The 22,891-nt window shown below is 36.4% G+C and overlaps 2 protein-coding genes across 9 annotated transcripts in view; one reads left to right on the top strand and one right to left on the bottom strand.

Moving 5' to 3' along the window:
- SUPT3H (SPT3 homolog, SAGA and STAGA complex component) overlaps positions 1-22,891 on the bottom strand; it is a 445,162-nt gene that overhangs the window by 362,345 nt on the left and 59,926 nt on the right. Inside the window, exon 2 of one of the 6 annotated variants that reach the window (XM_054021902.1) lies at positions 15,381-15,463. The exons of the other annotated variants lie outside the window; for them this stretch is intronic. Coding sequence (XP_053877877.1) covers positions 15,381-15,403 — 23 coding nt within the window. The 5' untranslated portion in view covers positions 15,404-15,463. The remainder of the gene's footprint in view (positions 1-15,380; positions 15,464-22,891) is intronic. 6 annotated transcript variants of the gene reach the window in all.
- Positions 21,133-22,891, top strand: part of RUNX2 (RUNX family transcription factor 2) — a 192,361-nt gene continuing 190,602 nt past the window's right edge. For all 3 annotated transcript variants that reach the window (XM_054021898.1, XM_054021897.1, XM_054021896.1), the window contains exons 1-2: positions 21,133-21,219; positions 21,420-21,541. In XM_054021898.1, coding sequence (XP_053877873.1) covers positions 21,484-21,541 — 58 coding nt within the window. In that variant the 5' untranslated portion in view covers positions 21,133-21,219; positions 21,420-21,483. The remainder of the gene's footprint in view (positions 21,220-21,419; positions 21,542-22,891) is intronic.

The following is a 22,891-nucleotide window of genomic DNA, read 5'->3' as shown; positions in this document are numbered from 1 at the left end:
TACCACTCTCCATTTTAAACCTGAGAAAGGTGGGTGGGAGATGCAGCTCTAGATCTTCACATACTCTCAACTGCCATATCATCACATGGATAAAGGTGCAGTGGTCTCAGACAATCACGTGACAATGTGCAAATCTACAACTAGACCACAAGAGAGGCACCCCAGAAAACTCTTACTGAGGAATGGGAAGTTAGGCATTTTTATCTCATGCCTCTGGAAATAATCAGTATTCAGAAAAATAGTATTGAGTTTTACGCAGCCATGAAAGAACCACATACAATTTGTGTGGTCCTTCAGTAATCCAAAAAACGATATCAATGCTTTGAATAGGATTCTCAATGTACTATGGATGTGATTAGATACATTTGCAGCAATCAATCTTTCTAAAGGAAGTTCTGATTTACTATTCTACTGTGTTGAAATGTTTGAAAAAGAAAACACTAAATGTTTGAATATAATCATCATAAATCTGTGACGATACACGGATAAATCAGTCCAGATGGAAATGTGATAACATTTTGTGTTTCTAATCTATAAAGAGATATATTAACTTCGTCCCCAGGCATGTGTTGAAGTGTGGTTGAAATATAAGATGATACAAGTTTAAAGCCCAAAATGTAATAAGAAATCAAAAACTATGTGCTGCAACTTTAATAGTGGAATATACACGTGAAGGTTTCAAACTGTATTGTTTGCCCATCCTATTAACACATTTTAATTAATAGTTATTCCCTACCATAATATTAAAGGCTGTCCCTTCTGCTACATCATTCATTCCTAAATACATACTTTAATGGCCAGCTCTTGGTCCCACTGAAGTTAATGGAACTAGGATTTGGTCCCATCAGATTTTATTACAGCACATGTTTAGGAATTAAAGTTATACAGTAGGAAATGTCTGGAAACATTTTTTTTAAAAATAGATAATCCTGGCCCAAATGCTGCTCATTTTACTCATGGGAGTAGTCCCACAAATGGGATCCTGGTTGCCTTATTCTCATGGGTAGTCATGTTGCTTTCAATGGGGAAAGATTAGAAGTGGCTTTCTTATTTAAAAAATTGTACTAAAATAGATCATAAATAACATTTGGAACAAATGAAAATATACCTGTGGTAAGCAAAAATCTGTTTACACATTTTTTAAAAAGTTAGAAGGTACTAAAGGAAAGTTTCTAAAGGAAAGTTTTAATACTCCACATAAAACAAAACTGATTCATATGAGAGAGAGAGAGAGAGAGAAAGAAAGAAAGCCTTCTAATTTCATTAGCTAACAAATTTATAATAAATATTTATACTTTATTACAACAAACCTGTCATAACATGACCATTTGTTTTTTATTTTTAATACACCATACAATATTTTAGCGTTTAAAGTAATTTACCTTAAAAATGTGGAGTAATCAAACAATGAATTACAACAGAAACGCTGTGTACCCTATAGATCAACCAATATGTTTTTAAAGAACAGTCTGATGACACTCATCTTCTTTTACTTAATGATCATTTAAAAAAATAAGGAAGAACTTTGTTAGCTACCTCTCAAGAATTCAATTCAACCACAATTAATTTCTATTAGTGCACTATGTAAAGCCCACAAACTCAGTTTTTATTGTAAAATTATTTCTAATGAATTGTTAAAGATTTACAAAGAAACATTCAGTTTCATGGTTAAAATACGAAGAAGGCCGGTTTACAAAGCCTTAACATTTCAATTAAAACTGAAAATGTCCGACTATTATAACCTGTGATTTTTGGTACACATTAAACTGGTTACAGGAAGAAAGCAAAAACAGTAACATGAACAATATTTTTTTTGTTAAAAAAAAATCCAACTGAAAACTAAAATGTAATAGCAATAAATACTGTGAATGTATGCATGTTTTAAAACACTAAAGTAGAATTCTGGTTTGGTCATTCTTCTTAACTACTCCACATAACTAAAGCACTTTAACTTGTCCATCTTCATCTTCCTCAGTTTTTCCCTTGTATTTACTGCAGTATCATCTTTTAATGTGCAGTGATATTTTACCCAGCAATAATACGATTTTTAAACAGTATGTAGTTCTATAACAGGTAGCACTATAGCTATCTATGGTACTTATTACTCCTGGGGGAACTCTGTGTCATTGTGTGCGTGCAGAATTCATGCCCCCCGCAAATTTATTTATTTCTCTGCAGAAAAATTAACTCTGATAAGGAAGCAAAGGGAAGCTGCAAGAGTGGTCATGTGCCCTTCTCCATCAGCACAAGGAGGTTGGTTTGGGCTCCTGGAGCAGCCGGTAGATACGGGGGGGCTTGGCAGTCCCTCTCGCTTGCTATTGCAGCATACTCGGCGTGTCGGGGTATTTCTGAGGAGGTAGGCCTGGGGCAGGCTTTATTCTCTCAGGCAGAGCAGACTGTAGCAGCCTGCCTGTTTAGTCAATTGTTTCCCATGGTCTTTGTGAATTTCCCCAGGAGTATAAAACAGGTGTAAAAGTTTTAAGGCTCCTTTACATTGCCAGAGTGGCTTAAAGGACAGTATGGACTTATAAATGCTTATGATGTTTTAGTGATTAGAATTGAACTCAATTTTTGGACTGAAAAAATTTCCTATCAAAATGTGCTCCATGAACTGTTTGCTACTGACCTATCTGGAAATAAATTGTGAGTTTGATTCCCCACCCCTCACTTGCTCTTCAGTTGCCTCTGATGTAGCACTGAGCATATGGCTGCATATATTTGTTGACTAATAACTAGAAATAAAGGGTCAAGCCTAGCTACTTCACTATTAGGCAAGGGGATTTGGATATTTTCTCCAATGCTCCCCCACTCCCATTCTCCATCCATTATATTGTAGTTTAAATAAATTACCAAAATAATTGAAACCAACGTGATTATATTGTTATTTTGACAAATAAAATATGCAGAATTTTAAAATATTGTGCATAGAATTTTTAATTTTTTGGCGCAGAATTCCCCCAGAAGTATACTTATGAAGCTCTCGTTACTGTAGTATCTGAACACCTCACAATCTTTTATATATTTCTCCTCAAAACACATGTCTACACTGCAACTGGAAGCAAGACTCCAAGCCCAGGCAGACAGACTCACCCTAGTGGCTCAAGCTACTGCACAACAAATAGCACTATGGGTGTTGCTGCACGGGCAAAAAGGCTCAGTCTAGCCACCCATGCTTAGACCAGGCCAAAACCCCTGGGTCCATGCTCAGGTGGCTAACCCAAGCATCCGCTGGTAAAGAATGTACATCCAGACTACTGTTTTTAATGATAGCTCAAGATTGCCTACCTGCAGTGTAGATATATCCTTTGTGACTTGACAGAGATCCAGAAGTCTGTAGTAAGGACTTGAATCTAGGTCTCCTAAGTCCTTGACTAGGCTCAAACCACTGGAGCATGTTTTACACTTATACACACTTACGTACATAGTTATACACACTTACGTACATATGTACACACACACACACACACACACACACACAGAGTAACTACAGTTCTATAGATTCTTTTGAGATAGGTTAGTCTGCAAAACTGTTTAAAAATTTCCATTAGGAAGAGTGCGCAGTACTATAAGTCAGTTTCTAACCACATATATTTCTTTATCTTTTTCACTTTCTATGAAAAAAAAGTTTTATTTTTAAAGTGATGGCTAAAGCACAATGGAATAATAAATGGATCTATATGGCACTTGGAAAGTGCAGACATATAATGATTACCAAGCCTAAACTGTGGACTTGTATGCAGTAAGAATGATTTAAGTAGCAATAATTTAAAATAATTGTTAAAAGTTTCTGTTCTCCAGAAGTCTTTCTATCCAATGCATACAAAACAGATATACACATCATGAACTGAAGATACAAAAAAAGATTAATCACCTTTCAACAGACTAATACAGTTTTGTCTTTACCCATGAATGGTCTAAAATTAGACTACATAAACAGAAAACTAATGTCATTGGCATATAGCCTTTCTTGCAATGTTTAATTTGACAATCACTGGTAAAAGAAAAGACCCTTCTCTTTGACAAAGAGCGACATGGGAGATGACATCAACTTCTTTTGGCAAATGAGCTCAGCGTGCCAGCTAGCTGACAAATTAGCTTCTAAAAACCACTAACAGTAGCTTACAAAGTCACAGCTGTTATCCTATTTCTAACAACAAAATGTTGATCTCAGTTGAAATGTCTTGTTTTTCAAAAGATTTGTAAGTGCTCTTCAAAACACTGCCTTTTACAGAGCAAAAAGCTAAACTGACTGTATCACAAATAAAGAGTCTGACTATACTCTGATGGCTCTGTGGCTCCTGTGTAACAAACAGTATTAAGTAAAATACTTTTATTTTATATTAATCTTTTAGTTTAAAAAAGTCTGTGGGACTAGAGGCTCAGTAGCTACATAGCGCCAAGAACATGAAACTAGCATAGTCACTAACAATATTCCATCGGCTGACTCAAGTAATGACCAGGAGATTAGCTGGTCTTTACTAGCTATTAGATGCAGGACTTTCATAGTGGAAGAAAAAACAACAGAAAAATGGGGATTTCTTCTGGGTTTCCAGAGGGGGACCAGAACATATTCCCTCTGGAAAAAAAGGGATTAAATTCTGAAATGTAGGGATTTATCTTTTGTACACTATAACTAAATACTTTGTGGATTTAGTTACAAATATTAACAACTGGTACTTCAACTGTTTGAGCATTATACATCTTCTAAGAGTTTTATAATACAAATATTAGCCAATGCTCACTATAGTACTTTCAATTAGATAAGAAATAATGGCTCCATTAAACACACATGGGGGTTGATTCAATCTGTGTGTAGACAATTAGATGGCTTTCACCACAGTTGTATCAGAGCACCTCAGAATCATCAATAGGGAAGACTGAGTGACTTGACATATGTCATCTGTAGCTGAGTCTGTAACTGAACCCAAATCGCAAGTCCCAGTCCAGTGCTCTATCCACTAAACCATCCTTCCTGCTCTTCTCACAGTTGTTTCTTCGCAATGAAACTGCATTTACTTCAACTGAGTTACTCCTGAATTACATCAGGGTAGAGCGAAAGGAGAATAAGGCCTAGAGAAATGCACACAAAGGCTAAGTGACTATATGAAAGCCAACAAATCACTGGTCAAACGCTATGTTCCCAATTCCAGGTCCTGTATAAATATAGAATTTCTTACATTTTAATACTGAATTAGGGCTATTTTTAAATAATCTCAGTTCTAATGAACATATTTAATATTCCTCGTGAATTTCAATCAAGTTTTCTGAAACCAAAGACATTGTGATATAGTGCATTAAATACGGTCCTAGGTATCATGAGAGCTGGATTCTAATCCTGTTTTTAATTCTAATCTACTATGTGACCTTTGACAAGTCACTAAGGGTCTGTTTTTCAGAAGTGCTAGGGACCCACAGCTCACACTTTTAAGTGCAATTTAAGTACAGGTGCTTAGCAACTCTGAAAACCAGACCCTATAGCCTCTCAGTTATGTCATGTGTAAAAACAGAGAACTGTTTAGAAAATAAGCAGGTAATATTTGACTGTATTAAGCACTCTGAGTACCATTATTGGATGTCCTGTTTAGCTGAACGAAGCAAAGAGCAGCAATGCACAAAGAAGAAACATTTGCTTCCTTTATCCTACCTCTACTACCTTCCACACTGATCTGAGAAGAGTACATAAGAAGAGAAAGACTGAGATGGCTTGAGACAGGGAAAAAATTTGGCAGAAGCATTTTCTGTAGATGAAGGAACAAAGATAGAGAAGGTACACATTGTTGCAATTAAATTTTACATTTCTGCTGGAAGGAATAGCTTGGTGCTTTACCTATCTAATTATCTTAGGTACTCATATCCCCCCATTATTATAGTTTCCAATCTTTAATGCATTTATCCTCACAACACATCTATTAGGTAGGGAAGTACTGTTATCCCCATTTTACAGATTGGGAACTCAGGCCCCAAAAGAACAAGTGACTTGTTTATGGTCACGCTATTTTGGCAGAACAAGGAATTGAACCCAGGTTAGCAAGCTAACCAGCCACCCATACCTTCCTTTATACAGCATGTTCAAAATATTTAGTCTTCTTGAAGCCACAGATTCAAATCTAGGCATGGTTACCTCAGTTCTTGATCCTAAAAACAGATACACTGATTTCCAAGTTGTTAACCATGTCCATTTTTCAAACCAAACTAAGTTTTGCTCTGTGTAAGAACATAGAATTGCCATACCAGTAGTCCATTTAGTCCACTATCCAGTCTCAAAGTGGCTAGCTCCAGATGCTTCAGAAGACATGAAAAAACACCTGGTAGACCACTATGAAATAACCTGCCAATAAAGAAGTTTCTTCCTACCCATATCAGATAGAGACTGGTTTATACCTTTTTTTACGCATGAAAGTTAAGAATGTCCTTCTAAAAAAATATTCATAGATTCCAAGGCCAAACATAACCACTGTGATCATCTATTTTGACTGGTATAACACAGGCCAGAGAATTTCCCAAAAATAATTACTAGAGCATGTCTTATAGAAAAACATCCAAACTTGATATAAAAGTTGTCAGTGATGGAGAATCCACCACAACCTTTGCAAATTGTTTAAATGGTTAATTATACTAACTGTTAAAAATTTACACCTTATTTCCAGTCTGAATTTGTCTTGCTTCAACTTCCACCCAATGGATCATGATATACCCTTGTATACTGAAGAGTTAATTATTAAATATTTGTTCCTCATGTAGGTACTTACTGGCTGTAATCAAAACACCCTTAACCTTCTCTTTGTTAAACTCATAGATTGAGCTCCTTGAATCTATCACTATAAGGCAAGTTTTCTAACCCTCTCCGATTTATCAACATCTTTCTTAAACTGTGGACAACAGAATTGGACATGGTATTCCAGCCGTGGTCACACCAATGCGAAATACAGAGGTAAAATAACCTCTCTATGCCTACTTGAGATTTCCCTATGATGCACTTAAGGCCTGCATTAGCCCTTTCGGCCACAGCATCACACTGGCAGCTCATGATTAAGGCTGTAAGTCTTTCACGGAGGTCACGGATTCTATGACTTTCCGGGACCTCAATGACTTTTGCAACGGCTGGTGCAGCTAACCCCAGGACCGCCCAAGCAGCTGGGGCGGCCCCGGGGCCAGACACATCAGCCACTGCTCAGCAGCCCCAGGCAGCTGATCCCAGGCACTGCCCCGGAGTAGTGGTCTGGGAGCAGTAGTGGGGCCCCGGGCCCCCATCCCATGTCCAGAGCAGCAGCTGCGGCAGCGCCTGGGCCACCCCCCACCCCCAGCAGGAGCAGCAGAGCCCTGACCACCCCACTCCAGCCCAGTGGGGCCTGGAGTGTCCCCCCCAGGATCAGCAGCATGCCCCCGCCCCAAGCAGCAGCGGCCCCAAAAGCATCCTCCCCACCCCCAGCAGCTAAGATTTAGTTCCAGATATTTGTAGTAAAAGTCATGGACACCAGCACGTGACTTTTGGGTTATTGCCTGTGACCTGTCCATGACTTACTAAAAATACCTGTGACTAAATCATAGCCTTACTCATGATCAGTTGACTGTCCACCACCCCCACCCCCAAATTTTTTTTTTGAATCACTGCTTCTCAAGATAAAAGAAGAACAGGAGTACTTGTGGCACTATAAATTTGTTAGTCTCTAAGGTGCCACAAGTACTCCTGTTCTTCTTTTTGCGGATACAGACTAACACGGCTGTTACACTGATGCTTCTCAAGATAGAGTCCCCTATCCTGTAATATAGCCTACATTATTTTTTCCAAGATGTATACATTTAGCCGTATTAAAACACACATTGTTTGCTTGCGCCCAGTTTACCAAGCAAGCCAGATCACACTCTATCTGTGACCTGTACTCTTCATTACAGACACACAAACTTGGGCAGTGGTTATCTGAAAACTTTATCAGTGATGACTTTATGTTTTCTTCCAAGTAACTAACATTTTTACTCAACGGCATTGGACCAAGAATTAATCCCACTACAAACACAGCCGTTTGATGATGACTCCCCGTTTACTATTACATTTTGAGATCCAGCAATTAGCCACCTTTTAATCCATTTAATGTGTACTATGGTAACTGTATCTTTCTAGTATTTTAATCAAAATGTTACTCAGTATCAAATCAAATACCATACAGAATTCTATTACATCAACACTATTATCTTTGTGAAGCAAACTTGTAATCTCATCAAAAAAAGATATCAAGTTAGACAGAATCTGTTTTTCATAAGTGCATGCTGATTAGCATTAATTATAATACCCTCCTTTAATTCTTTGAGTTCCATATCAGCCACTCCATTATCTTGCCAGGATCGATGTCAGACTATCAGCCCTATAATTACCCAGGTTATCCCATTTACCCTTTATCATCAAATATAACCATGGAATTTCTCATTATTTCTATAAATGTCTACTCCTTTTTCTAAATCCTAGTAAAATCTTAGCCTTATAGCTATCCTGTGGCACTGGGTTCTACAGAATCCAGTCTCATTCAGAGCACAAGATAGACCTGATATGGGAATGAATCAGACTTGTGTAGTAAAGGAGGCTGTTGTTTTTAGGTTCCCTGCCTCATTTATTTCAGAAGTTGGAAGGTGTATAGTGAATGAGGCAGGGGATCCTGGGATCTGATTTGCCCAAGTGCAGAACACTCACAACTGCAACTGAACTGAATGGGAGATGAGCTTTGAACATATAAAGTGATACATTATGCTAAGTACTCTGAAAAATAAGGTCCTAAGCATCTCAAATTGGGCACCCAAAATTAGTAAATACTTTTGACCTAAGTCTCTCTGTACCTCAGTACCCAATCTTTAAAACAGAGATAATACCATCCCCTTACCCCACAGGTAAGTTCTGATGTTCTAATGTTTCTTAATCACTCTTATATTGCAATGAATGTTACAGAAAAGCCCAAGAGAAAATTTCAGATTCTGTCTTCATAGCAAAGTTTGACTAGTGTGGTGTAAATAAGGCATGTGGCCACACACTGAACAAACGAAGATAAAACAAAATATTAAATAGCAGTTCATACACTGAGCATCATCCACTCTGTGCACTGAATGAGGCAGAGGTCCTGTGGAAAAAATAATACATGATCATGTAATTAAAAAGCCTATTACAATGCATACACACAAGGGGGCTGATTTAAAGATGCATAGGCAACCTTAATTATTGCATTTCTTAACTGCTGAATGCTTGACTTCACAATCTTAATATTCTTTTACTGTAGGTTTTTTGTCCGTAATACAGATTGAAAGATGCTTGTGGTAACAGTTCATCTTCTATCTACCAACTGTTCAGACTGTTAGTTAACTAACTGATGTGTATTTAGCAGAAAGTAAGTCAGGCCTCTCAATTAACTCTGCTACTTTGGGTTGCGTAGCTCCCTCTCATCTAATCTAGAGAAACCTACTAGTGCACCTTTGCGAAAAGAAAAGCATTTCATGAAGTACAAAAGCAGAAATTTTTCTAGAAAAAAAGATGCATCATTCTAAGCATAGTTAAGAGAATAACAATGTCATGTATATGGGTGTCCAATTTGATCCAATTACCTCGAAGGAAAAATAGTTTAAATTACTGTAGCTCCCACATACAGAAATCAACAGATAACAACCTTCTTCTGTCCACACCAAAAAACATAGGGATTCAATTTTATGCAGTAACCAATTGGATTTGTTCTCCAGTTAAAAAAGAAAAATAAATTACACCAACTCTTAATGGTAAAACAGCAACTATTTCACTGTAACGTTTGTCTGAAAGACAACCAAATATTTTTTAGCTCTTTGATTATTATGTTTAACTTGTAAAGATGCCACTTCTTATTGCAAATATTCCATTTCTCAGAAGACTGGTATCATTTTTCCTGAAACTGAAATATAAACAAACTGCTGCAGAGCTGTTTCAAACCCACACAAGGCAAACCTGGACCTCACAAAGCAAGAAAATCACATCTAGTTTTTTCTTAAAAAGTAAAAGTTTGCATACGCCAATAAGAAAAATGATAAATTTCGTAATGCACAGAATAGGTAAAACAGCAGCATGGAAGGTCTGTCACCTTCCTGCAAAAAATGGTTCAAACCATGACCTAAAGGAACCCTAGAAGTGGCAAGAATGTGGTTTATTCTCCATGCCAGTTCAATCTTTGACCATTCTGCTGAGACTGGCAACCAAGGTGCCTTTTAATACACTCCTACAGGTGAACACTACATCTATGGCTTGAGTTTGGAAACTTTGGTATTGTTGGGATCTTTTTTCACATAGTCTGATCAATCAGGCTTTTCCTTATTCCTTTTAAGTTGGTGGATCTGTTTTCATGGTCAGATTGGGTTTCATAATTCTCAGAAGGTAATTTTTCCTAGTCATTGAACTAGATTGTTTACAACCACTGATGCTCCATTTTTACTTCTCATCTCTGTATGTTATATCCATCTATATCGACATCCCAGTTATAAGTATCCCAACTCAGTTTTCCACTATTCCCATAAGATAATTTCTTTCATTTCATATAATTCGTGTTGTTCTTGCTTATCTCTCATATTCCTTGCATTTATATGAAAGTTAATGTTCTTCTTATTCTTCATCTTATGTTTCAGAACAGCTCCATCTTTTACACAGATGTCTAATGTACAAAGTAGGGCACACCACATGAGTTAAATAAAAGCTTTGCCTTTGATAAGAACGGCCCTACTGCGTGAGACCAAAGGACCATCTAGTCCAGTATCCTGTCTTCCGACAGCGGCCAGTGCCAGGTGCCCCAGAGGGAACTAACATCCAATTGCTCATTCCGAGCTTCTGGGAAACAGAGGCTAGGGACACCATTCCTGCCCATCCTGGCTAATACCTAGTTTAAAGCTCTGCAGCTGGTTTTGAACCAAGAGGTCTTTACCCCATACAACCTACTTTCTGCTTTAGGATTGGTGCCTACTTAACCCATCTCGGATCTTATCACAAAAAGCATCCAAGTGCCCTGCACCCCCTATGCATTTCTGGTATCCAGGACACTTACTATTTCTTCATTTACACTTGGCTTCAGAGGGATTTTCTTGCAAGATGACTTGAATCATAAGTTCTCTTCCAAGCTTCCTGTTGTCATTTGTGATAACAAATCTTAATTCATTGGTAGTTTGATCTCACATGAATTGTAATCAGTAGGAAATATCCATAATTCTTTAGGATACCTAGTTCCCTTGTGATACCATCATCTTTGGTGCCCAGAAGGCACCAAAACTATTCTGTTTTATCAGGCCAATCAGCCCATGGTCCTCACTACAGTCTCATTGATTACAATTATGTGCTTTCTCTTCTTTACTGCTGGTTCCATTTAACTCCCTTCTTTGGATCATTGACTGGGATATTGTGTCTGTTTGTGTCCTTTACCAGCCCTCTGCACAAATAAAGAATACCTGCTGTTCCTATCTAGAGTGGAAGGTTCCTGTCATGGTTCCAGGGTAAATTGTACCTTTGATCCCTCACTCAGTCTTTCGATGAGACCTCTTCCAAGTGATAGGCCCAGCACTTTCACTTCTCTCAGAGGGGAATCCTGTGATTCACCCCTACCAACTAGGTCTCCAGATTACAGCCCTTCTGTTTACCAACGTTTCCTCAGCCAATTGGGTTCGGTCCCTATTATAGACTTCCCTTCTTGAGCTGTGAACAGTAAGCAGACGCAGTGACACCAGTTTCTTCAAAACTAAATATTATTTATCCATGGAAATATAGTAATCTATCAGAGATATAAGGTTAAAATAACAAAAGGTCTACATGTATATTGTCTTAATATAATATATGGAGATATACCTATCTCATAAAACTGGAAGGGACCCTGAAAGGTCATCGAGTCCAGCCCCCTGCCTTCACTAGCAGGACCAAGTACTGGTTTTGCCCCAGAACCCTAAGTGTCCCCCTCAAGGATTGAACTCAACCCTGGGTTTAGCAGGCCAATGCTCAAACCACTGAGCTATCCCTCCCCCCTCTTACCTAAGCTTAGAATTTCCATCAAGATTTAGATAGGCTCAACTTTGCCCTGGGACCCCAGCTTTTCTGAGGACCATTTCATAGTCTCTTTCTTTGTAGATCCTGCCTCTCCCGCTCAGCTTCAGAACTGTGGTTCTTAATAGTTTCCAAGTTCTTTCTTCATTGATTCCCTGCTTCGATTCCTCCTCCTTACTCCTATTTATCAACCAGCCTATTGCTCAAACTGTGGACTTAAATATTCAAAGGAATTGATACCTGTAGTGTTTATTAATTATCAGTGATTGGGCTATCTGCAACCATTGTCTGCCTTGCTGCAGATGCATAAAACCGTCCAGGACTGAGTTATCACTTTACAGCCATGTAACTGACCCCATAATAGTAATCTGAGGGCTAATCTACATGGTCCCACAGTTTAGACTACGGGATTTGAACTGCAGTGCACACTAGCATATTGAACCATAATTCCCCCATGTGGATGCTCCAGCAAAATCTAAAGAGTACCCAGTTTGCATTAGTCCTCTTTAAAGAGGACTAAGTTAACATGAAGTAGGTACCTTTTAGTTCACTTCTGTAGCATGCACACAGAGAAGTTACAGCACAGCACACTAATGCTTTCTGCAATTCACATCCTCATAGTCCAACCTGAGGGGCTGTGTAGACAGCCTAACAGAAAGAGGCACAGCACACACACTAGTAATCTGACAGAGGCATACATCACACTCATTAAAAATAAGCAAGTATCTCTCATGTTCTTCACAGCTCCACTGATGTTTGTCCTCAGTTCTACCTTTCATAGTTGCCACAATCTTCCATCTACTTTCTTGGTCTTCTCCGAGAACCCTAACCATTGTGTCAACTTGTAAGGGGTCTGTGGCAGTTCATTTCTGTGTTCAATTTTGGTTCCTTGGTTTCTCCTACTGTCTTAGCCGCCCCAACCCCCCCAAAAAACCTGCCATACTGCTGAAAGATAAACTCATTAAAGAATTTTAAAAATCCTTTCTTGCCCCCTCCCCTTCCTTCTCTCTTCAATTTTACTCCTTCTATTCCCAGTATCATCTCCTTTCCAGGGCACATTTCCCTCCTTACAAGCCTACAAAGCTATTTTCCACATACCTGCAATACATTTTTTGAACTGGGAGAGAGTGGCTAGGATTTTCACCAGATATGGAATTGTGCAATAGAAGTAAATTCTGGGAACAAGAGCCTTGCTGATCTATTGGGAGGAATCCAGAGAGAGAAATGGGGGGAAAGATTGAAAGAAATGCAATAATTACATCATTTAAAAAAATATTTTTCCCTTTTAGTTTGAGTTTCATTTTCATTGCTTTTTCATAGTTTTTCCTTCTCTGATAAAAATTTTAGTTTTCTGCGTCCACTGAAGAGTCTGAGAATCTGATGTAACATCTTTGGCACTACCAAACAGCTTGAAAAATCTGAATAGAGCCAATGTATTACAAGGAACCAGAATGCAGAGTTATGTATATTCATAGAAATATTGAGAAACCAGTAGCTAAAAGCATTGACTGTCGGGCCAAGTAATCCACCATCTGTGCAGTCTCCCCCAATACAACCAATGAAATTGTTGTATGCCAATTTGTGTGGTGATTGGCTGAGTTACCTCTACGATCACAATGGTCTAGGACCAGTGGCTCTCAAACTTTTGTACTGGTGACCCCTTTCACATAGCAAGCTTCTGAGTGTGACCCCCCCCCTTATAAATTAAAAACACTTTTTAATATATTTACCACCATTATAAATGCTGGATGCACAGCAGGGTTTGGGGTGGCGCTGACAGCTCGCGACCCCATCCCCCCATGTAATAACCTCACGACCTCCTGACCCCCAGTTTGAGAATTCCTGGTCTCAGACTCTTGGTTAGACATAGATACATGCTTTCCTATCACATGGGTATAATCTGTAAAGGTAAAATGGCTGAGAACTTAAAAATTAGATGGTTACAGACTACGAGTCCCAGTGACAACTGAACCTAGTGATATTCTGAACAAAAAGAGCTCTCAGCTACTCTTGTAGCTGTTGCCATTGCTTCACAGTGACTCTTATATTCGAGGCTTTAAAGTGATAATCCTAGAACTTTAGAGTGTCTCTCACACACACAGATTATTGAATGCCTTGCACTCTGATTGGATGACCAACACCCAATCAGAATACAAGGATTCATATACAATGAAGGTCTACAAACCATGGTTTTTCCCCATGCCCTAAAGAAAACTAACGCGCGTATTCTCTCTCTCTCTCTCTATATATATATATATATCTATCTCCATCCAGAAAGTGGAACCATAAAGTACGTGGTGACTATCCCTAATTGCTCAAATCACTTGCTTTTTATTGCATACTATCCTGCACTCATTTCCATTTTTGTTTTAGTCTTTTGTTTCATGGTGGTAGGTTTTTATTGCAAGCACCACTGACTTTGCTATCTTAGTTTGTAAAATCCCCTGGCACAATAGAGAGATGCAAAATTAACTAATAAAAAAATAATAATAATAATAAATAATGTGTGGCTGAGAACTAACTACACACGGATTATGCCTGTTACTCTGGGAACTGCAGAACAAGAATAAACTGTACAAGTACATATACACAACTATAAAGCATCCCTGCACTCTGAATAGTTTATGTTATTCCATCTCAGTTATATATTAAAATTTCTCTGGGGTATTTTAAAAACATCTGTTCTGAAAGATACCATATAAGTACTGTTTACTCAAAAATCCTACAGGGTGCAACCCTTGTAGACTGTAATTAAATATATATTTTAAATATGTATTATTCAGCCAATTGTCTAGGTAGATATTTAGAATATTTAATACTTTATATATAAAAATACTGTAGAGTAGTTACTGTATAAATCAAGTGGCGATTTTAACTTCAATGTTTAATATCTTAGCAATTTTAAAAAGCATTTAACTTTTATTAGGCTCATTGAACAAATTTCATGTCTCAAATATTCATCCTTTCAGACTTATGAAAGTACAGAAGCATCTGAAACTGGTATAATTTTAAATCCAGAAGCAACATTTTATCATTGAACTATGCCCCGGAAAACAGTGGCTTAACATGAAAACAGGGACACCAACTCTAAGCAGTATGAATGCTCCGCTATAATGTTTTGAAAAAACTTGTCTCCTAATCTTGATTGAGGTTTGAAAGGAGAAAGCCTGTCATTTTCCAGTGTAAATGTTGTGCAAAAGCTTTACAAATACAGATTTAAATCTGCTATTGCCATTACTAAAATAAATGAAAAATCTATAAGCAGCAATGAAACTGGCATGCAAATAAAGGAACTGTCAAGACATATATTGCCTAAAAATAAGCTTACAATAACTATTTTAAAGGCTGTGTGTGGTCTTACCCATATATTTTGGCAAGATGCATTTTCTGCAACCACAGCTAGATTCATCCAAAAGCAGTGGCACTGGAGAGTCTCTGTCTCACCTGTCAAAGTTGAAGAACGTTGTTCAGCAGACCACCATGAGTCCATGGATAGGATCCATAGCACTACAGCAGCTGTTCTTGATAAGTGTTTAACTATAGGGGAAAATACTTTAAAAAAAATCTTCCATAAGAGGATCTCCCTTAGTACACATGTATTTAAAAACAATGAGAAACAAGGACTCTGTCATTTCTAAAATAAAACTCTCTGGACATTCATGCCATTTCAGCATAAATGTTCTAACAGGTATTACTATCCATTAAAAAAACTGTTTTAATAAATAATTATTAAAAATATTACATTTACACAGCAAGTGTACAATATTGTATTTACCTCATTAATTAGCCAAAGCATACTAAATGTCTATTAGATCTTATCAAAATTGTCTGCAGTCAAATAAAATCTCATTAAGTTAGTCTGTCTTCAGACATGAAAAGTAAATAAATAAATAAATAAATGTTTTCTTGTTCTTAAACAACCTCTTCCTGTCAAACCACAAATAGGTTAAGTATTTAGTCTCATCTCTTCTTTTGGGAGGGAGGTGGTGTAGGTTGCTTGGGTATGGTAAAAGATAGGTAAACTCAAGGTACAAGTAAGACCAACAAGAAAAAAATATATAAAGAAAGTTGCCAATCTCATACCATATGAGAATATAGAATGAATAGCCCCAAAAGCTAGCAAAAAGAACCTATCAAAACTATGCATATAAAAATAGCAACTTCAACACCAATTAGCAGCATATAAGCTTAATTTCCAGAGAGGTGACTATTTTCTAAAAATAGTCACTGCTTTAACTACTGAGATCTCCAGTAGTTTGATTAGTGGTAGTACTGTATCCTATAAGCAAAAAAGGCTTTAGACAGATTACTTTCACTTTTCCCTAGATATATTTAGTGTACTAACTAGCATAGTTAGGATATTATTTTTCTTTGGTTTTGTCAGTAGCATGTTTGAAATAAATTTTATTAAGTGGTAGTGTATGTAACATTGCATTGTGGGTAGCAGTTTCCTGCCTTAACCTAGCCACATCCTCAGCTGTTATATGAGACAAGTTTCCCATATTTTCTGCAAGTTGACTTTTTTTTTTTTTTTTTTTTTTTTTTTTAAAGAAAACAGACTGGAGAAAATACAAAAAGATAATGTTTTTAAACAGCAACTATTGGTTGCTTACTGGACTATATTTAACTAGAATGGAATTCTTGCTTGCTGTACAGACTAAGAAATAAATGTATGGAAAACAGAAAAACACCAATGATAATCAGAAAAATAATTGCGCAATAATGTACAAAAGCAGCAGTCAATAAGATATATTTGGCTTCTAAGATGCAGAAGCTTGTTCAAGGCCTGGATAGCAGACAGAGTTTTTCCATTATTGTTGTTGAAATGGGCATTATGTAATTTTTTTTCTGCATAATGACAAATGAGGGTTAATAATCCAAGGCAATATGAAACAATTATGTTAATTACTAGTAAATTAATCATTGATTAACAAAGAATTACTCTCATCTCAATCTATAGCAAGGATTTCTGTTTTAGGTTTAAACAGATCTTTAACAGTAAGACTCCAAAGAGAAGAAATCAGACAACCAGTATTTGCTTACAACGGAAGAAAAGATATAATTTTTCACACAGAACCACAGACAATCAGCTTCATACCATTTATAGCTAAAATAATACTCATGAGAAAATGGGGGGTTGACAATGTATATACAGAAAGGTAATCATAAAAAATTAGGCATTTATTTGTTCAATACCCCAACAGTATTTTAGCAACAATGTCTATGAAAAGAAATATAAATTGGCATAAAGAAGTATTTTTATTTAATACTATTCTTCTGCTAAATAGAAGGCGAGGTCTGTTGTAATAGGTTAACATACGTGATATTGAATCTACTTCAGGCAACTGGAACAATGTTGGAAGTTTAAAATCCAAATATACACTAGTCTATACAATGAAGTTTTTACAAAATGTGTAAATACTGTAATTACACATCTACACAGGAATAAAACACTAAATAAAGTAAAATGCAGCACCACTGAGAAAGCTATAATCAAAATGAGAATGACTTCTCTATGGACTTGTGAAATGTAGATGCCAAGCAGAGTGGCTTCATGCTGTCAGAAACAGGAAAATGCAGCACTGTTTGAGATAGACCTAAAGCAGCAATATCTGTGGGTTTGACGCATCTGAAGAAGTAGCATAAGGATATGCCACATTATAGAAGTCTGTCTTATACTTCTGGGAGACATAAAAGATAAGGAATAATCTATTCCTTTAAAAAAAAATAGGTGGGAGATTCTTCTCTCATAACAAGTTGACCATAACATAAAACCAAACTTTTAAAGTACAAATATACTCTCTACAGTGTATCCTATAGTTTATATGCTGTATAAAGTATGAGTGACAAAAAGGAAAATGTTTGGAAATATAAAGCAAGGCTTACAGGTTTTCAAAACAAGTTTCCTAAAAGATAAAGGATATGGTGGCATAAGTTTTGTGTTGAAATTGATTTTAATTTCAAAATGAGACTTAATTTGTCATCAAAGAACAATTCCATAATTTACAGAGCAAATTCTTTAGCCGGATACTTATAAGTGTAATTATATCAGTGGCTTAAAGTAACCTCTATAGAATATTTAAGTTAACTTTGCTTTCTATAGTTCTGTCTTTTAAACAAAAGTCTTAAGTATAAGTCTGCAAACAAGAGACTTGTTTACACAGTGACTTTTCAGAATTAATATATTTTCTTCATCACAGTAAAAGTCTAAGCTATTTTTGAAGAAACAAGTTGGTAGGTATTAGATCTGTACATGGTTTTGCTTCAGAAAATCTCTCATAATTAAAAAGATTACTAAAATACCAAGGAAACATTTCTAACAGTGAGAAAATACATTTAAATTCTAAATGAATATAGCAAATGTCTAAAACTACACTTCAATCCCACTTTGGTATCAATGTGTTTCTACAGTTTGATGATCTTCACCCTGCCAAAGGGAGAATTTATTGTAGTGATCTTAATCTTGATATCAGAGATGAATAAAGTAGCCTGTCGTAGCTCAAAAGACCATCTCATTTACGTACGTACTGAAAGGGAAAGTTGGTGGAATATATTGAAGCGATGCAAGTCCAGGCAATCAAGAAAATTCATCTTGGATCAGTTTTATTTCAATGTACCAAGTTCAGAGATCCAGTTCTCTGTGGTGAGTATAATTTTCAGTTATTAAAGAAATGAATAGTAATGAATGTTGGGGCTTCTGTCTTTTAGAATTATAAAGATTGCGCTTAAATGTGGGACAATATAAGAGTTTGCCTCCAACAGTAAAGTTATCTATAAGAACTGAATATACTTACCATAATACAATATCTGATACTTTTTCAATGTGTTATGTATTTGCAGAGATGTCTGTACTTACAATTTGATATTCCACAAATTATAGGGACAAAAACCTCCAAATGCTTTTATTACACTAAAAGTTGATTAGACTTCTAATTCAGACATGTGCTTTCTTTATATAACAGAATTAGTCCATTTCATCATTTGTATGCCTTTAACTGCTCTCTCAGTGATGGTACTATCATACAAATGAAAATATATATTTAGGGATACAAGAAACCCACCTTTAAAGGAACAGGTGGGTTTTTTGGTTGGTTGGGTTAGTTTTGGTTGTGGGTTATTTTTTTTTATTATTATTTATTTATTTTAAGTTCTACATATATCAGTTTATTCACTGCCTAGTAGGCTCTCATTTTAAGGAAGTCCTAGAAATTTGGTAACATCCATAGAACAGGGAAAGTGTTGAATTGAAGACAATATAGTTTACATTCCAATACACATTATGCTGAGATGTTCAGAAACAGGATTGGTTTTATGTTTCTCTGATAAGTATCTGCCAAAGAAAAGTTTTACTGAAATACTCCTTTCCCATCTCCTCTCTCCCCACTCCATCGAACCACACAAAACAGGGAGAACCTGATCTCCACCCACCCTTCAACCGATTAGTTTCACACCACGTCTAGTCAATTGCTTATTGCAGAAGCAGGGGAGGAGATAAAGGGGAAAAGGAGTGAGGGAAGCCAACTGCCAGAGACATGCTTATGAGGAGTTTTACAAATAAATGATGAAAAATGCTTAGAAAATTTTAGGTCTGTATTTCTTTTCTGCCATTCTTCTGCCTCCCCCAACCAAAAAAAAATGGAATTATAAAATACAGTGCTTATACTATACAATCATACTAACAAGAAAATGAGTTCTACAAAAATACATGTCCAGAGGGGGCAAAAATAAGATAGTTTCCTAAAGATGTTTCCAATTTTCTTCTGAATCTGAGTGAGCAAATCAAGACTACTGAACACATTATTCCCTACTACACACAGCATTTTGCAATTTATTTCAAAGCTTCTATTATAAACAAAAAATACTGTTTTTGTTAACAGTGTCCTGATATAGTAAAAGCTTTTATTACACAAAGTTAAAGTTATAGTCTGTTAAGTATATAAAAATAGATAATATATATGCATATGTTAAGTGTTTAAGCCTTACATATGCACCAAAATTATGTTTCATTTTCAAAGTAAGCACTAACATGAACTGCTGAATAAAACTATTAAAAGTATCCCTCAAAAAGTATAAGACAATACTGTTTCTCTGAAACACTAGAATTACAATAAGCAATCGACGTTAGCAATCAAAATTCCACAACCAGTACAATCCATACTGTTCGATAACTTCTATATTAAATTGTTGAAGTATTTTTATTCAAAAAGCATAATTTATAATACAGTACTCAAAGTAGTTACAATATACAAATGACAGATTCGGCAAAAAAGCCAAGACTGATATATAATTGCACTTAATTTTCATTATATAAAGCTGCCAGCTAATCTTGAAGGTACATAAGCAAGACAGACATGATTTAACATTTGTAAAGGAATCCCCAGACTAACGCTTCTATGACAGCCAATTACAGTACAAAACACAGCCCCAACAAGCAGTCTGCTACCAGACCTTAGGAAAGGTAAAGTTTCTTACAATGAGTTACAGATTCACAAGTATAGGAAGACAAGAAGAAAAAGAAAAACAGAAGGAATCCAGCCACCCAGCAAATATGAAGCAGACCCAAGATTGTGATACAATCCAAAGACGTAAATTATTGTAAATCAGCACTGTTGTTCAGAATTTCACACAGCCACTTGCGCCAATTTTGCTTACTTTTCCACAGACACAATAATGAACAAGACAAAGAACGAAAGGGGGTGAAAAAAAAAGGGGGGGGAGCCTGCACTGAGAGTACAAATAAAGTTCTGCTGTCCATATGCTTTAACTGTACAGGAGTTTGGGCTCTTTCAGCATTTTGTACTCTCTCCAAATCCTCATGAGTCACAAAAATTAAAAAGCTATATCCTTCTGGATGCCAGGAAGGGCCTTGCCACAGGCCTTTTGTCAAAATAAAATTTAAAAAAAAAAAAAGAAAGAAAGAGAGAAAGAAAAGCCACAGTGGTAGGCAGTCCCACTTTACTTTGAGGACTGTGATGTCACAAACCACATGATTCTGTCTCTCCAGTAACAGTGCTTGCAAAAAAAAAGGAGTTTTAAAGCTTTTGCTTTTTTGGATTATGTGAATGCTTCATTCGCCTCACAAACAACCACAGAACCACAAGTGCGGTGCAAACTTTCTCGAGGAGGATAGCAAGAAGCCTCTGGTTTTTAAATGGTTAATCTCCGCAGGTCACTACCAGCCACTGAGACCAACAAAGTCAGTAAGTGCTCTCTAACCACAGTCTATGCAGTAATAGTAGGTCCTTCAAATATTTGCTCATTCTCTTTTTGTTTTGTTTCCTTGCTTTTCACATTATCGGTGCTACACAATTTTTTGACAGAAAAAAACGAATCCAGAGTTTATGCACTCCATGCACACTGTAATACTAAAACTAGGTTTGGGTATGGTTTGTATTTTCAGTTTAAGGCTTCAAGCAGTATTTGCACCAGAAGATACAAGTTGTGTGTGAAAACAGAGAAGGACTATGGCATCAAACAGTCTGTTCAGCTCAGTGACACCATGTCAGCAAAACTTCTTTTGGGGTAAGTATTACAATGTTTGTTTAATTCTATGAATGATCATTGATTGTCATCAAAACAAAAACCTGTTAAATAGTAGTTTTTGTGTTTGAAGTTCAATACTTGGGTATAGTCATGAAAAGAGAGGTTCCCATAAATAACGTATGCAGATTTAAGGACTAATTTGTTAACTGACAAACTAGGCAAAGTGAAGTCGCTATACTATACTCCAGTATTTGACAGCAGGTGTGCTGTCACCTAGGTGAGTCAATGATTCCAGTTACATACATTTAGCAAAGTAAGATACTGCTCTGAAAAAGGTAAAAAGCTTATTAAAATTAAAGTATTAAATGAATACAATCAACAATATCACAGAAGACCGCCAGGTGAAGAACCTGGGAAGAAAATGTGACATTTTATAGAGCTCCAGCATCTTTGCAATAGACAAATAGACAATAGAACACTGCTAGTTCTCTGTATCTGAAGAAAAATAATAAAATGTAGGACTTAGCAATTGCCCTACCATTGTCTTAGATGTTTTGTAAACTAAGAAAATTCATTTAGTATATATACACTAAAGTATTCAGTGCTAATTAACAGCCAACCTCAAAATCTGTTCATTTGTTTCCACACTTTCACAGCAAAGCATGCATTACAATGCATCTGGTCTTTAAAAACAGTTTTTCTCACTACATTTGAGTCATGAATTAACTGAGATAGTTTTTCCATAAAAACTATTCATCTGTGAAAATAAAGCAAAATGTGGATGAAATTCAATTTGATATGTAGTAGCATTTTTATAGCAGCTCTGTATAATAGAATGTTGCCAAATATCGGCTTGGATATTCAAAACCGTAAATCGGTTTTAAAATGTCTTCATGAAATCATATAATTAATTATACATGTGTATATTTACATACATGTCCATATAGAGAGTACACACACGCTATAAAGCGATACTGCCAACATCTCTAATTTTAAACCTTCCTGCCTGACCTGCTTTTAAAATCAATATAAATACATTTTAAATCTCCATTAAATTAATGACCATTAAATAAAACTGAATGAGACTGAATAACTTTTTCTGATTTCTATAAAATTCAGAATGCAGCTGAGCTTTAGTTGAAAGAATGACAGTAACATGCCAAACTGTGTTAATATTTGATCAGTGATCAGATATTTTTTCACTGAAACATTTATTGAGACAGGTCAATAAAACTATCTGAATTATCTGAAAGACCACCACAAGAAAAGTATATGAAAACTTACAAGATTTTCTTAATGCTGTCCATCATGCTGAAACTATGTTGGGGCTGTAGCTAATCCTTTACTTCTCCTCCCCCCCCCCCCCCCCCCCCACTTTAAAGAACAAAA

The sequence above is a fragment of the Malaclemys terrapin genome, chromosome 3, assembly GCF_027887155.1.
Source record: "Malaclemys terrapin pileata isolate rMalTer1 chromosome 3, rMalTer1.hap1, whole genome shotgun sequence".
Classification (NCBI taxonomy): Eukaryota; Metazoa; Chordata; order Testudines; family Emydidae; genus Malaclemys; species Malaclemys terrapin.
The sequence above is the reverse complement of the archived record's forward strand: the minus strand, read 5'-3'. Positions and strand labels throughout refer to the sequence as shown.